The sequence below is a fragment of the Erigeron canadensis genome, chromosome 5 (genome assembly GCF_010389155.1).
Source record: "Erigeron canadensis isolate Cc75 chromosome 5, C_canadensis_v1, whole genome shotgun sequence".
Lineage (NCBI taxonomy): Eukaryota > Viridiplantae > Streptophyta > Magnoliopsida > Asterales > Asteraceae > Erigeron > Erigeron canadensis.
In genome coordinates this window covers 42,174,934-42,190,135 of record NC_057765.1, presented here as the reverse complement: position 1 = coordinate 42,190,135, position 15,202 = coordinate 42,174,934, and the positions used below count along the sequence as shown (strand labels likewise).

At 32.5% G+C, this 15,202-nt stretch overlaps 2 protein-coding genes across 3 annotated transcripts; one reads left to right on the top strand and one right to left on the bottom strand.

Annotated features, from left to right (window-relative positions):
• Positions 1 to 1,649: 1,649 nt before the first annotated feature.
• On the top strand, positions 1,650 to 5,605 carry LOC122600695 (F-box protein CPR1-like). Of its 2 annotated transcripts, XM_043773449.1 has the most exons (3): positions 1,650 to 2,982; positions 4,862 to 4,947; positions 5,077 to 5,605. In XM_043773449.1, exon 1 carries the CDS (start codon positions 1,677 to 1,679, stop codon positions 2,871 to 2,873), a length of 1,197 nt encoding a protein of 398 aa, XP_043629384.1. In that variant the 5' UTR covers positions 1,650 to 1,676; the 3' UTR covers positions 2,874 to 2,982; positions 4,862 to 4,947; positions 5,077 to 5,605. The 2 variants fall into 2 exon arrangements, with proteins under 2 accessions (XP_043629384.1, XP_043629383.1); XM_043773448.1 differs by having other exon boundaries at positions 4,862 to 5,605.
• On the bottom strand, positions 4,456 to 9,403 carry LOC122600694. Its single transcript, XM_043773447.1, has 11 exons — positions 9,104 to 9,403; positions 7,816 to 7,926; positions 7,380 to 7,483; positions 7,063 to 7,265; positions 6,689 to 6,970; positions 6,394 to 6,452; positions 6,272 to 6,308; positions 6,108 to 6,179; positions 5,865 to 6,015; positions 5,381 to 5,518; positions 4,456 to 5,228 (listed from the first exon to the last, which is right to left on the bottom strand). Exons 2-11 carry the CDS (start codon positions 7,916 to 7,918, stop codon positions 4,809 to 4,811), a joined length of 1,569 nt encoding a protein of 522 aa, XP_043629382.1. The 5' UTR covers positions 7,919 to 7,926; positions 9,104 to 9,403; the 3' UTR covers positions 4,456 to 4,808.
• Positions 9,404 to 15,202: the final 5,799 nt, after the last annotated feature.

Genomic DNA, 15,202 nt, shown 5'->3' with positions numbered 1-15,202 from the left:
TTCAAGTATATGCCATGAATCCTCGGACATTTAGTCTAGGTATACAATAGTGAATAGCAAAGTTCTACACCAAATAGTATCCAGAACGTGTTTATTGAAATGTGAAATTTCAATTCAATGTTGCAAATATTGATCGAATGGGGCCGAGGTGATTAATGTCGCTTTCATGTTTTATCTTCGTGTTTCAAACTTTCAAAACGTGATCATAGTGGCTAATTCATCAAAAGTGATCAATATGAAACTTGTAGATAATAATCTTCTGGATCCATAGTAAGTTGAATCGTCTCGATCGGAGTCCGAATGAATAAACCATGGCCAAAACAGTGCAACAACATTTTTATTCTCTTTTTTTAGTGCATTTCTCCATCAATTTCCAATGCAACCTACAAAAACACTTATGCAAATAATAAGTAACTAAATACATTAATTTTCATTCAAATGGGTCATATTTATACGTTAAATGGCACGAAAACGCTCAAATAAATATGTATAATTTGAGCGTTATCAGAAGCCATTTTGCTAAGAGGTATTGTAGCTATCACATGCTGATACACTTGGCAAACACGTAACGAGAAATGATTCAACAAGGTGGGTATTGAGAAGATTGTTCAAGACATAAAAGCGATAAGATTTTTTGTCGAATAAGACCGGATTCTATTAATTGAGAAGATTGGTGCAAGTTTTTAGTTTTGTGATACTTCGTGTATATGTATACTTCCGTCTCAACACTAATTTGGTGTTTGTAGGCTATGTGGATAAAAGTTTGTTTGAAAATAAAAACTAGCTTAATATGTTTCTAGTCTTTTTATTTGTACTCCCTTATAATATTGATTGGACCTCACATTTTGGAAATAGTTACATTGAAAATGTCTCAATAACCCTTAATGAATCCCTTTTAATAGAAGGGGCTATTAGAAAATACCCAATTCGCTTTTAGTTAACTAAATTACACTCTAAACGCTTATCTTTTAAATCACCACCAATAGTTGTTGTCATCAACACATGTCGCCTTCACCACCAGAGCATCGTCACCACCATTATTGCCGCATTACACATGTACAATGCTAGTTAAATATAATTTAAGTTAGGTTGTTAACGACAATGTAAAAAAATTGGTTAGTTGGATGATTCTAAGAGAAAATAATTAATTAATATTTTAAATTTTAATTGATAGTATGTTTAGTTGGATTGTATGTATTCAAGAATGATATAATGAATAGTTTTAGCCCTTTAGATATTAAAATTGTACTCGTAATATATATATGCTTTCTATAGATTTTTTTTAAAGGTTCGATCAGTGGTAAATATTATTGCCTTTGGAGACAGAGGTCATACGATCCTCATCCATGCAAAGGTTGGAGGGTCTTTTCTACCATTTAGGTAGAAACTGAAAGCAGCATCTCTACTTAGGTAGAGGTAAAGTCTGTCTACATCTTAACATCTCATACACCGTCGAGGTATTGGGCCTTTTCTATCATTTATGTAGAAACTGAAATCATATCTCTACTTAGGTTCTTGTTTAAACAAGAGTATTAGATAGATAAGAAGGGTTAGGTAAAGCATTCAACATCTAACTTAGATAAAACATGAGAGAATTACGTAAAATTCATTTTTATCAAAGTACTCCCACTCTGAAAAACGATATGACATATCTTACGCGTTTAAAAAAAAAAAAAATGAAGATAATGTCGGAATATATACCTCTAGAAATTCAAGAAGAAATCTTGAAAAGGCTTCCTTTGAGGCCGTTAATCAGTTGCCGGTCTGTTTCAAAACCATGGAAGCGTTTGATCGACAGTCCCGATTTCATTATTTCTTACGGTGTTCGTCATCCTCAGCCCCATGGATTTATTGTAAGGTATTCGGTTACTTATGATCCCGATGACGTCAGATATCTAAATTTAGTTGATAGCAATAATGATGATAGTTTTGCCAAACAACCTTTTCTTCCCCCAATTCCCGATCTCTTTAAGATTTATAAGTACGACCCGACTGTAGTCGGTAGCTGTAACGGTTTGCTGTGTTTTATCGGACATAACGAATATCCCGATGAGGATTCCTCTTGCGTAGAAATGGCTCTTCTTTGGAATCCATCAGCTAAAAAATCTGTTGGTGTTCAAGTGCCATCTATGTATAATAATAAAGACTTTGATAATTTTGATGTTGTTATTGGTTTTGGGGTTTGTCCTCTGACTTGTGATCCTACTATTATCAAATGTTGTAAGAAGAAAATTAAAAATATGTTTAGCATTACCGTCCCTTGGAGAGTTCGAGTTTTCACTTTGAGCACTCGGACTTGGAGTATTCTATCTACCAAACGGCCCCGCAATTCAGTTAAACTTGAATGGCCTCAGGTTGTTATCGATAGGTTTATCTATTGGGTTGCTTCTGATATGCTTGTTACTAAACATGGCCGATCTCAATCACCTTTTTTGATCATGTCATTTGATTTGACTACCAAAGCATTTAAAGAGATAAATCTCACCGATAGTTTAACAAACCCGAGTTGTACGATTCAGACTATATCTAAGCTACATGAGTCTCTTGTTCTACTTGAATGCCATCGAGAGGTTGAGGAAGTTTGTTGTTTGTGGATGATGAAGGAGCAAGGTGTTAATAGATCGTTTACAAAGCTATACAACATCAACGTGCCACATGCCTCAATAGTGACATTACTAGGATTTAGGCGGACCGGTGAAATTATACTCGCAACAAAATCTCAACAAGGATACGAAGCCAAACTTGAAATGTACGATCCTAACTCAGAAGTCATTGATGATCTTCGCATTAACGGAGACCATGATTCCTTCTTTATGTGCTCTTATATGGACTCCCTGCTTTTGGTTGATCAGATAAATGAATTTGTATATTAATCCAGTAACTAATCTCAAATAGATGATCGCATTAAAAGCCGCGGGGTGGATCAACCAACTAATGTACTACACGTCTACAACACGGAGAGACAACTTGTCATTGGTTAAGGTGAAGTAAATTACTTTCGTCTTGTATAAGCGATTTTATTATTCACTTCAAATTTCAGACTTGGTTAAAATTTTCATTTTGAAAATGCTTGAATTATTAACACTTCATGTCTTAGTGTTGGATGATCCAAAATGATTTCATATGCTACAAATTTGATGTGACATCCCGAATGACACCCGGAGAGTTTTCAGTTTGTGTGTCGGAACAAAGAATTTTAGTTTATATGTATATGGTTTTCTGATTTGATCAGGTATGTGTGGTTGGTTTGCAAGCAAATGAAGTTTTGGAATGAAATATTGATTGCCCCACTGTTTATGACCGACCACATGAGTGAAGTTAAAATGTAAAAAGTTATCATGTCTCAACTGAGTGCTGTTTATCTATTTTAAAAATTTATACAGATTAGTTCAATTAACAAATTCAGTTGGATGACATAGACTATTGACTCTTATGTTTATAATCTGTAGTTGGGCAGGCCATCTTAACCATTTGAATGCCTGCCATGGTTAATAGGGTTACTTCTTAGGTGTATATTGCTTGGAGATGCTATACTGGTTGTAGTTTCTCAGGGACAATTTTGTGATCTGATTATAAGTCATTGTCATGCTAATGACTATTTTTAGGTCTTAAATTCTTTCGGGCCACTGTTACAAAATAGACGGAATTCAAAGGATATAAATAACCGGATTGTGCGAGTTTCATGAACATGTCTTATCTGTATGACGGGAATTTGCATTTGTTTTTTATGTGGTTTACCATATTACTGCTTCGCTGCTGGTGATTTTGCAAAATAAGATAGATATGTTTGTTATGCTAATGACCTTGTATGTCTTTATATGGTAAACATGAACCCACAAATACATATATATATATAGCAGCTAGGCCTGGTATTGTAGTTGACCGGTTGTACCTATCTGAATGTCGTCGGTTCCAACTTACCTTTTTTTTCTGTCCGCAAATCATCCATCCATCCTCTTGTTAATGCATTTTCTATGTCAACTCTTGTAATTTCAAACCCCCCGTGTCATCAACTTTTGCATTTGACATTTACTGCTGCCTCCTGGCAATGCTATTGACATCGAGGGACCGGAGATCACGCCATCCGTGCTGCCACAGTGAATGCTGATGGTCCAGTGTCCAAACAAACATCCATCCTGTTCAATTGAACCATGGTTCATCACTGAACTGTCGTCATCAGCGTAATCATCGATGGCAAGTCATTGCCAATATTGAATTTCTTGAATACCAATCCTTCTTTGTCTCTCCCCTGCATCCAGTTCATCCTTGTGCTATACATTCCAACCCTTTTTATATGAACTGTGAATATTTTCATCATCTGATCCGCCTAGGGTAACCTCATGTTAAATACCCCTTGGGGTTCCCCGCTAGGCTTACAAACCGTTATATAACATCTCTTTGACAATTCCTACAAACATGTCTCAAAACCAGAGTTATTAAACAAAATAGTGTATATGGAAAACAATATACTAAAATGGTGTATTTTAAATTAACTAAATGAAATTTCTTCAAGAATCTAACATTATGAACAAAATTCCTGCAAATGCTTGGAACATCTCAATACATGACTTCAGTAGGGGTTTGTCCCCATATGTTTTTATATATATGCCTATTTATGCCTCAATAATCTACTGTATATCTATAGGTTATACGGTAACAAGCAAGAAACAAATCAACAAATAAGCAATCCTTCTTTCTTTCTTCCATTTTTCTATATGTTGCTTTTGCTATAGCAAAATTTAGGACCCTCAATCATCTCTTGATTAGCATTGCTCTCAAGGATGCATATATGCCCACCTTCAAATTATCTATAAATGACTGCTATTTACATTATCTATTTCTGATTCTTTTGCTATTCCAGACTCAATCATATCATCTGCATGATGAGGCTTCACCGATCCATCAGAAAACCGATGGTTGCGTTCATGGTATGCTTGAAAAGTCCATGTAAGAACTAAAAACACCATAACAATCGATAGAAACACTAGACCTGCCCACACGATCTTTACGTCTCTTTTTACTGGTTTGCAATGGTTCTCAACGATTTCAGAGAATGCATCTTTCACTGTTTGACAGTTAAGGAGGCCTTCCATTCCTGGATAGGAATTTAAAAGTATTTGGATTGAGCTTGTATATGCTACAGCTGTCCTGAAGTCATTTCCTGAGATGGGAATCCCTCCATTGCAGATTCCGTCCACTGGATCAACACATGTGATCAACTTCAATAACTTCAAGAAAAAAAAAAAAAAAAAAGTGTAAGTTATGATAGAAAAGAAATGAACAGATTGTTTTATGCATGTTTGAGGTGGAAATCTGGAAATGAAGTATTTTGACTGTCTTTTGCATGTTCTCGAGTTGGAAAGAAAGTTGTGTGTTGTACCTCAGGAATGTCGCCTATTTTGATATTGTTTTCTGAACAGTTGTTTGGTTGGTAATTGTACTCTGGTGGTCCAGAGAATGGATTGCATACTCCAAAAGACGATGAATCTTGTTGTATTCTAGAGATATTCGCATTCACCTGCAACATTTTCGAACAGTTGTTTTGTTAGAAATTTGCAACTACTATTGATTTAAGTGTTGAACATGATTGTCCTTCAACCCAAAACTAGAGGTGCAATTATCTATGGGTCGACTAGAAAACTTTGCTAAAAAGGAACTGGGTCATACGGGCCAAATAGGTCAAAGAGTTAACAATAGTTTAAAAGTGTACTTTAATAGCATGCAATATTCAAATATTCAGATTACTACTGAAATAGAACAATGGACAAAAAAAAGCGCTTTCAGGTCAACCAAACTGACACATTAGGCATACAAAAATGACCCGTTTTAACACACACAGAACTAATAAGAAATATACACGGTACCTGATTGACCAGATTGTAAACACCGGCACTAATATCAGTAAGGACTGATTCTGTTGAAAGCAATTGATCACAAGGAAGGATTGAGCTTAAGCTGTTATTGTATGGATCTTGTTCGAACCCCTTAAGTGCTGTACATGTATCACCCGCAAATCTGGAAAATTTGAAGCTCATTTAAGTTAACTATTATTCACTTAGTTTGTGTCAGAAAAAAAAAACTCAGAAAAGATATGTGTATATGTATACCTTGATAAGAAGAAGTACGCCCCGAAGAACACCCAACATAGAACAGTGATTAGCCAACACAACACAATCAATCTGCAACCATTATAGATATAATGCTAGTTAGAAACTGGTAAAAGAATTTCTCTTTAGTTCATAAAGAAAAAGAGTTAATGTGCTTGACTTACATGTGAATAGCTCGTCTTATCTTAAAGATCCCAACAGCTGCACACCAAAATTAAACTTTGTAAGAGGACTTTTATCTATTTTACTCGGAGATTAGATTACTTATATTAGCGAAAAAACACACCTGCTAAAGCAATAACGGCAACCAAATTCAGCGCGAAAATGACAGTACTTACAATGTACCTGCAACCAAAGGAACAATCACTGTTTAGAAGTGCAAAATAAAAAGAGTTGATACCTATATAAGGAATAGAAAGTGCAATGGGTTGAAAGTGGCCAAAAGTGTAATGCATAAAACTTTCTATTTTATGGATTAGATTATTATGGAAAATTTTATAATGTCTCTGGAAAATTTAGCTTCTTTTATATAAGATTAGATCTTGGAGAAATTCTGCCACTTTAAGACAAAAGAAACTTACAGAATTCGAAGACCTAGATCAATCTTATGCCGGTTTTTTCTAGCTTGTCGTTGTATATCATTAGCTGTGAAGTTCAACTGCCTAGAAGTGGATTCAAGGAAACGCGTGGTGCTTGCCTCAACGTTTGTTCCTTGTAAGTTGGTTTGTGTCATCTTCATTGCTCTTGTTGTATTATGTAGCGTTTCAGCAGCCCCATCGGCTGTATCAATGATAATATCGATTATTTTATCAGCCCTCGAGTGGAACTTGGCATTCCCTCCAAGTACCAAAGATGTTCCAACTCTGCAAAACATTTTACACAAATGATTTCAGTTTCCACAAGTAGTTTACAATTAGTACAAAAGATAGCGTAGAATAATTGAAGCTAGACTTACATGGCAAGGAGTGTGAAGAAACCTGCGATAATAATCTTCCAAAGGTAAAACTGCTCGTGGAATGTTGGTTTCTTGATCTTCTTGAGTCTTCTGCTTCTTTTGCAACAACAAGTGGTTGCCACGAGAAATATTCCAAATACGACGCCACATAACAGCCATAGAGCCCCAAGCACATATCCTGCAATTCCTGTGTATGCAGTTGACTGCACGCAACAACATCAACCCATAACGTTAGTATATATGTTACTATTGAACTTACAGTTACCTAATAATCGAATGTCCAAAACGGATTTAGTTTTAGTTTTATAAGAACTTACACTCCAGTAATGAACGTTGGTAATGTCGTATCCTCCTCTGTATTTTCTAAGGCTTTCCAAAGGATCACGCCTAACCGTATCATCTGATATCTGTCTTGATTCATCTGCATAAAGATGATAATGAAGGTATGAACACAAAAGTATATTGAATAAAATCACGGGCCAAAAAAATGAGACAAATGCTAATTTTGTATGAAAAACTCAAAACTATAGTACTTGGAGCAGAAAATTGCTTAGTTGGAGTTGTATAGGTGAACTTATGCATTACACTTGATCACATGTCAATGTATAGAATAAGTTGTAACTTAACCCTCCAACTAAACCTTTTATAGTTGTATGCAATATTACAAAGAATTAAACTTAAGTTGCATACCATATCCGGCCATTTTGTTATCTATCTATACTTTAAAAATTGAAAGTAAGAGTGTAGGCTGACCTGGTTGTTGACTAGTGGTAGTTGGTTGTCCATGAATATGAGAAAGGCTTGAAACTAATAGCAATATCATTACAAACCATATTTTGCTCCATCTTCCTTGCATCTTTTGTTCTGCATTTTCACATAAAGCATCTTTTTAATTAAGAATATGAGTCTAGTTATTACTACTAATAATGTTGTATTCTTCTATCAATTTTCTAGAAGAAGGAAAGAATTTTGGAAAGTATTATGTATAAAAAATGTTTCCTAGAAAACTAATTCTAGATATGGAACCCACCCATAATAAGGTCTTGATTAATCCATATATAATACCATCATATATAACAACCTATTTATACTGCATCATAATGTTCTTTATTGTTCTCTATTATTGTTTTGCTATAAATTATTAATTATTAATTTCGTACAGCATATACATATTTTTCTAATACTAGCATTGTACCCGCGCGATGCGGCGGTAGTCATGATGGCGACGATGTGGTGGTGGAGACGAGTGTTGGTGGTGGATGCGACGTCGAGTGTCGTAGATAATTCATATAAAAGTAATTGATTTAAAAGGTTAATGAACATATTTTAGAAAAATAAAGGATTGATAGTGTAATTTAATTATTAATCTTAAGAGAATAGTGTATGTGAAAATATTTTAAAGGGTTGTAGCCTTGTAGGTGAAAATATTACATAGAAGGGCATTTTAGACATTTCCCCCTGTGTAACTTTCAACATGAGGTATTTTCTTTAATATAGAGTATAGATATGACCATATTCATTTTCGTTTTTAAATTTGGTGATCAAAGCTGCCTTAATTTGGTCGCAGCCGCCTACTACGGTACTACCTGTTGTTTACTTTAATACTTGTTTTATTTTAGCTAAACCCAACATACATATCCAAAGAATTAAAATAGACTAGACTAGACTAGCTAGCTAGCTAAGATGTAATTAAATTATGAAAGGTAAAAGTAATTAAAGGCTATATGAATAAAGGTGTCATCTTTGAAGGTAAAGAAAGTCGTATTCATGCCTCCCAAGTTTGAGAAAAGTAAACTTATGCTTTACGTTGAATGCAATCAAGAAAAAATTCTCATTCCCTTCCGAATATATACCCATTTTCAATTCCCAAAAAAAAATTAAGTAACAAAATCTGAACAATAATTAAAGGTAAGTATACAAAATTTATTCTAACAAAACCAATTATATTTTTTGTTATTCCTGTTAACGTACGCAACTGTGCATGTGCGTGTGAAAAACGAAAAAGAAAAAAAAGAGAAAGAAAGAAATAAAAAGAACTCACCAGTATAAAAAGTTGGCCGGAGAATTGAAGAAACTATATATCACCTCTTTCTCGATCAATTAACGTATAAACTTGATTAATTATCATATAAATCTGGGTCGATCTCTTTTAAACAGTCGATGACATCGATAAAATTATATAAGATGTAGTAGTAGTAGTAGTAGTCAAGTAGTATAACTTGTTCAACTTTGAAAACAATTCCCAGAAGCAAAAGCTTTTAATTTCTTGAAGCGATATATTTCCTTTTAATTATGTGAAACACCAAAATTCAAATAATGTGTTCTATATATATATATGAAGAGTAGTAAATGCATGTATATATATTATGTGTGGGGTGTAGGTATATATACATCTAGAAATTAAGAAAGTTATATGGAGGAGCTGAGGGAATTTGAGATGATAGTCGTCAAAAGGCATGAGTCAATATTTCAACAAAATACAAATGTTGAATTTGAAAATTGACCCACGTTGGTGTCTTTATTATTTTATACTAATATTTGTTTCATTTAATGGGTCAAGTGGTGTTTCGGGAAACTCATATCCACCTCAACTATGACTTCATAGACTATTACTTTTTTGTCAACACCCAAACCTTGCACGAAATTGCATTAAATCAATTACCTTTCTTTGTCTTTTATTTATCTTTAGCAAGATATATTTTTTTAAACATTTATTTATGGCGTCTTATTTAAGCTATATGGCCTTATGGGTTTAGAAAGTAGGGTTTTTGCGAAAACGGAGGTTTAACATATATAATTGAATGTTTTTACTCCATATGTATATGCAACAACAAAATTAATTAGGTTGAAAAATACAAATGTAGACTATTACTATGTAATAGTGTCAATGATTCGACTTTTGATTTCTTTGCCGTTTTAAATCAAATATTTTCTATTTTCATGAAGCTAATATATACAAAGATTTTATTAACTTGGCATCGAAAGATCAACAAAATTGAGCCACTATGACACCACGACTTTTGCTTGTTATAAAGAAATGAATATATACAATTAATATATGATATTACATATGAAGCAACCCATAATATTCAACAACATATATAATTTAAAAAACGATTGTACGTTTATAACATGTGTAAACAACATGAAAGACAATAGAAACAAGTCATAAGGTATATGCCTTAAAAATGTCATTAGAGGATACCATCATGGATATTAACATATCTTATTCGATCGGGAAAACATCTACATTTGAGATAGCTCTCCGGCCATATTGTACGTCTCATGTACGTCGACTATCGTGTCATTCATTTAATCCTGCCAATTGCATGCCACAACAACTACCCACTTGTCTAGCCACCTTAATTATATATGGCCTTATGGGTCGCTGCCGTGCTCTTTGGCTTACCAAACCAAGGATATATTTACTTTTCAATTTTGATTTTTTTGTAGTATTTGACTAGAAAAGCTTCCGATCGTGAGACAACTTATAGCATTAATTGAGTGATCAGCCAAATATCATCTATTTGTTAACGCTTTAATTTGTTGCAAGCTACATCAAATGTATGGAAAAATTTTTGAGTATCCTAGTCGGTAGGGTTGGCCCAACTGTTATATTGGGTCAAGAGGGTGCTTTGAACCCCCAATTTTTGTAGCATATGAAATTTTTTGTATGCATAAAAAAGTTAAGCGGCTAAAAAAAAACACATTAACTAAAAAAATATAAAATAATTAGGGTACGCAACCTCACCCTCGAAGCCTTCACCTCCTTAAAATTTGAAAAGAGATTTTCTCTCTCAAAATATGATGGCGACGTTCGAGTCTTGTGATTATGGTGAATAAACTTACCCAATTTTATAGCCGAATGATATGGGTGTGTATAGCCAAACGATATGGGTGTGTATGAGTACAGCCATATAGGTACATAATTTTATTTTTTTTAATTACTCATAAGTTATAATAGCAGTATTCTTGTAGTCTTTCAGAGTAACATGCTAGCAGCTATATATTTGAGTACATCATTTGATCTAATACCTGTCCTTTTGCTTTTATTTCAAGTGGAGTGATCTTTCATAAAATTACAGAGTCTGTTGTTATTCACATGATAGAAGGCAACTAAAAACAATAGAATAGTCGTAGTAATTCACATATATAATAGCGGAAGGCAACTAAAAACAATAGAATATGTGGTCTTTCACAACCAAGCCCTCAAAATTAGTCCTATTTTAGCCACCAAAAAACTTAAGTCAGCTTACTAACTAGGCCATGTCATACCTCTCCGGCCCAATACAAGACAAATAATTTAAACTGACTAACCAGTAAGGCAATAAAATGATGTCAACACAAGAATCGAACAACTTGACGTAGTATTATTCATTAGTTGTTGTTGCTCCCATCCTTAAAATAACTCGACTCTACGCCAAGGAAAGTTCTAACTTACTTGCGTTTTTGCTCCAACGACTATAATATTATGTACAGTCAAACCTCCATAATTAATACTGTACTCAATAAAATTAATAATTTGTCCAGACTTAACTTAAGGGAACTACTGTTAATTAATACTTGATAAATTAATAACTCGTTAAATTAATAAAAATTTCGATCCTAACACTATTAATTTATATTAATTTATAGAGGTTTTACTGTACTAGAGTTTCAACTGATTAACTAATATCATTATTTACACAACTGTATATATGTCGCCTAAGGATATTTTTTAAAGTCAAAGTCAAAACATAAACATTATTACGAAGAAGTAACCATCTAAAAAACTATAAGAAACATGTGATAAATATTTGTCTTTTTTGTCATTTTATACTTTAAAGTTATAGTTACTGTGTTAAACATTTAAAAAAAATAAAAACTCATGTTAACCGCTTTGATAAAAAGCTACAGCTTACAACAACTATAGTTATTTTTGCCAAACATACTCATTATCTTTTTCCTTCGGCGAGCGTTTTAACAAAACTAGCATGCATCTTAAATGTTTTTTCTTACCGTGGTTAAGTACGTAGTCTTTTATTTACGAAAAATGTTTTCCTAATTATAATCGAAGTCTTTATAAAAATTATTAAATAGTTAGGACTACTAAAAGGATTTATATCCCGATATGATCGATGGAAAATAATTTATATATCTAGACCACATCTTTCTTCATGGCTAATATTCTAATTTATTTTTTTGTGCACATACGTACGTATGTAATCCTAACGAACGAACGCAAATCATAACTAAATTTAATGAGTACAAAACAAATGCGTACATATTTTGGCCCACTCTAGAAGGATCTCACTAAATCAATTAAAACAAACCAACTTATTACTATTATTTTTATGATCACGAACACACTCACGTTCGACTTTAGAATAAACCAGTTGGAATTAATTTGGAAAAAAAAAAGTATAAGGTGGGTTAATATTGCATAAAGGTATAGTTATATACTTATATACTAATACTAATACACATACGATATACGGTTTAGCTATATATATATATATCATACAATTGATTATTTTGTATAGAAAATTAAATTTGAACATGATTCATCTCAAACATTTGATCTATCTAATAAAAACATGATAATAATCGAGAGACATTATACAAATATAATAAAAACAGTTCTCACATTTATAAGACATGATCAATAGGAGGTTTTTCAAAAATCTTGAGTTTAATCTCAAATATGTGTGTAATTTAAAAATAAGAGTCTAATAAAATGTATTAAAAAAAAATAACAATAACAATAATAATAATAAAATCAATATACTAATAATAATGATAATAATAATTTTAAAAAATCGTAAAAAAGGAATTCAAAGCTTTAAAGCTCTGTAGTCGTAATACAGCATCCCATATATAGGATTAGTAGAACTTCTAATAACTTTAGGAAACTAATACATATTTTCGTTTAAGTAATAAATTTATTATAATCCTAGTTTAAATACATATAGATTAGATTTTAAAAAGGAATTTATTAAATAAGTTTTTTTTTTAAAATATGACTAAAGTACACATGTCGATTTAATATATCGTCAAGCGTTGATTAAAGAAGTGTACAATCCTATTTTAGTTTATTGGTAGATATGATAAAAATCTTATTTAATTTCTGTATGTCATCATATATATTCATATAAAAAGAAAGGGATAACTGCAGAAAATAGAAAGTATCTTTCGACCAATTCACGAAAATAATAGTGACCTTTAAAAGTTTTGTTTTTTAGAAATAAACTTTCATTTATTACCGAAAATAGCAACATTTGACACGTGGACATGGTGACGTGGACATCTTTTGATTACGTGGCATTCTTTATAACACTGAAAATAGAAAGGACCTTTCGAACAATTTACGAAAATAGCAGTGAACTCTAATTTATAGTCGGATTACTTCAACACCTCGTCAGTTTTGGATGTGGAGATGGTTTTTTCTTCAATTTCTTCAACTAACTTAGAAACCGTCGACAGTTTGTTCGAGTTCGAGAACACCTCTGGACCCTCGTCATCTGGATCTATCTCATCCGCAGACAAACTCTTCTTAAACGAACCAAATCCGGCCTATGAAACTCTCGTCTAACCTAAACATCCTAGGATCTCTCTCTGACGAAAACAAAGATGTTTTGGCATCTAATTTTAGAGATTTTAAATCTCGAAATAGACGAAGAAGATATAGATATATGTCTCCTTTATGATCTTCATATACAGCTTCTCAATGCTTGAAAATGGAAGAGACTCAACAAAAATCAATGAAAAGAAACTGAAACCAGCTTCAGAATATAATGATGAGAAAAAATACCTTGCCGGAACCGAAACTGAAATGGAACCATATTATTTATTTTATTTTGGGAAATGACATGACTGATAAAAAAAATAAAAAAAAAAGAATAATGGAACCATATTATTTATTTTATTTTGGGAAATGACATGACAGAATATTATTTATTATTTAAATAGTAATAAATAAAGAATAATGTCACGTCATTAAAAAATGTCACGTAATCAAAAAATGTCCACGTCACCATGTACACATGTCAAATGTTGTTATTTCCGGTTATAAATGAAAGTTCATTTCTAAAAAACAAAACTTTTAAAGGTCACTGCTATTTTCGTGAATTGGTCGAAAGGTGCTTTCTATTTTCTGTAGTTATCCCAAAAAGAATTGGCCAGGTCCCTTTTATATTTTGTTCGTATAGAAATTTAAAAGTGATAATGGCATACGAATGTAACCACCTATGACCAAATGGTTATGTAATGTAGTGACCTATTTAGGTGGCTATGTAATGTATGTACCTATGTTTTCTTGGCTATACTATGTAAGGTTCTTTTTATTTGGGTCAATCAATGTAAGAACTTATGTATTTTTTTTGGCTATACTATGTAAAGTCCGTACATATTTTACGTAATATAGTCAAAAAAACATAAGTGCATACATTACATAGCCACATGAATAGGTCATTACATTACATAATCATTTGATCATAGATGGTTACATTTGTATGTCATAAACACAATTTAAAACTGTTGATAACTTAACATTATTATAATTAAGTTTACAAAGTTGTACACACAAATTAAATAAGGATACCTTCAGGATCAAAATATTTTTAATGTCACTCAATAGCTAAACGCTATTTTAAAGAAAACAAACATGCATGGGTAGTTATGTATATTATAGCTAGCTAGCTAGGTGTTAATTAATTAAGTGTTTCCTTATTATTATTATAGGAAGTGTCATTTCCTCATCATTAAAATAAGCGCTTTCATTGATTTTATTTAGCAACCAAATATTGAATTCATCTTCTATTAAAAAGAACATATAAAATAATAGGATAATGACACGGGAATGTAACCAACTATGACCAAAAGGTTATGTACTATGACCAAAAGGTTATGTACTATAACCAACTACTCGACTAGCTATGTAGTGTAACCAACTTTGTTTTTTGGGTTATGCAATGTAAGCAACTGGATACAAAACAAGTTGTCGGTTACCACTTTTATTTTTATGGGATAATGACACCAGAGTGTAACCAACTATTGAGAAATCAAATTTGTGTGTAAATGGCAAGATTAATAGATGGATATTTATCGAGTAGATAGTGAATGGCAACAGTGAAGAACAATACCAGATTCCGTCGATAGTGAA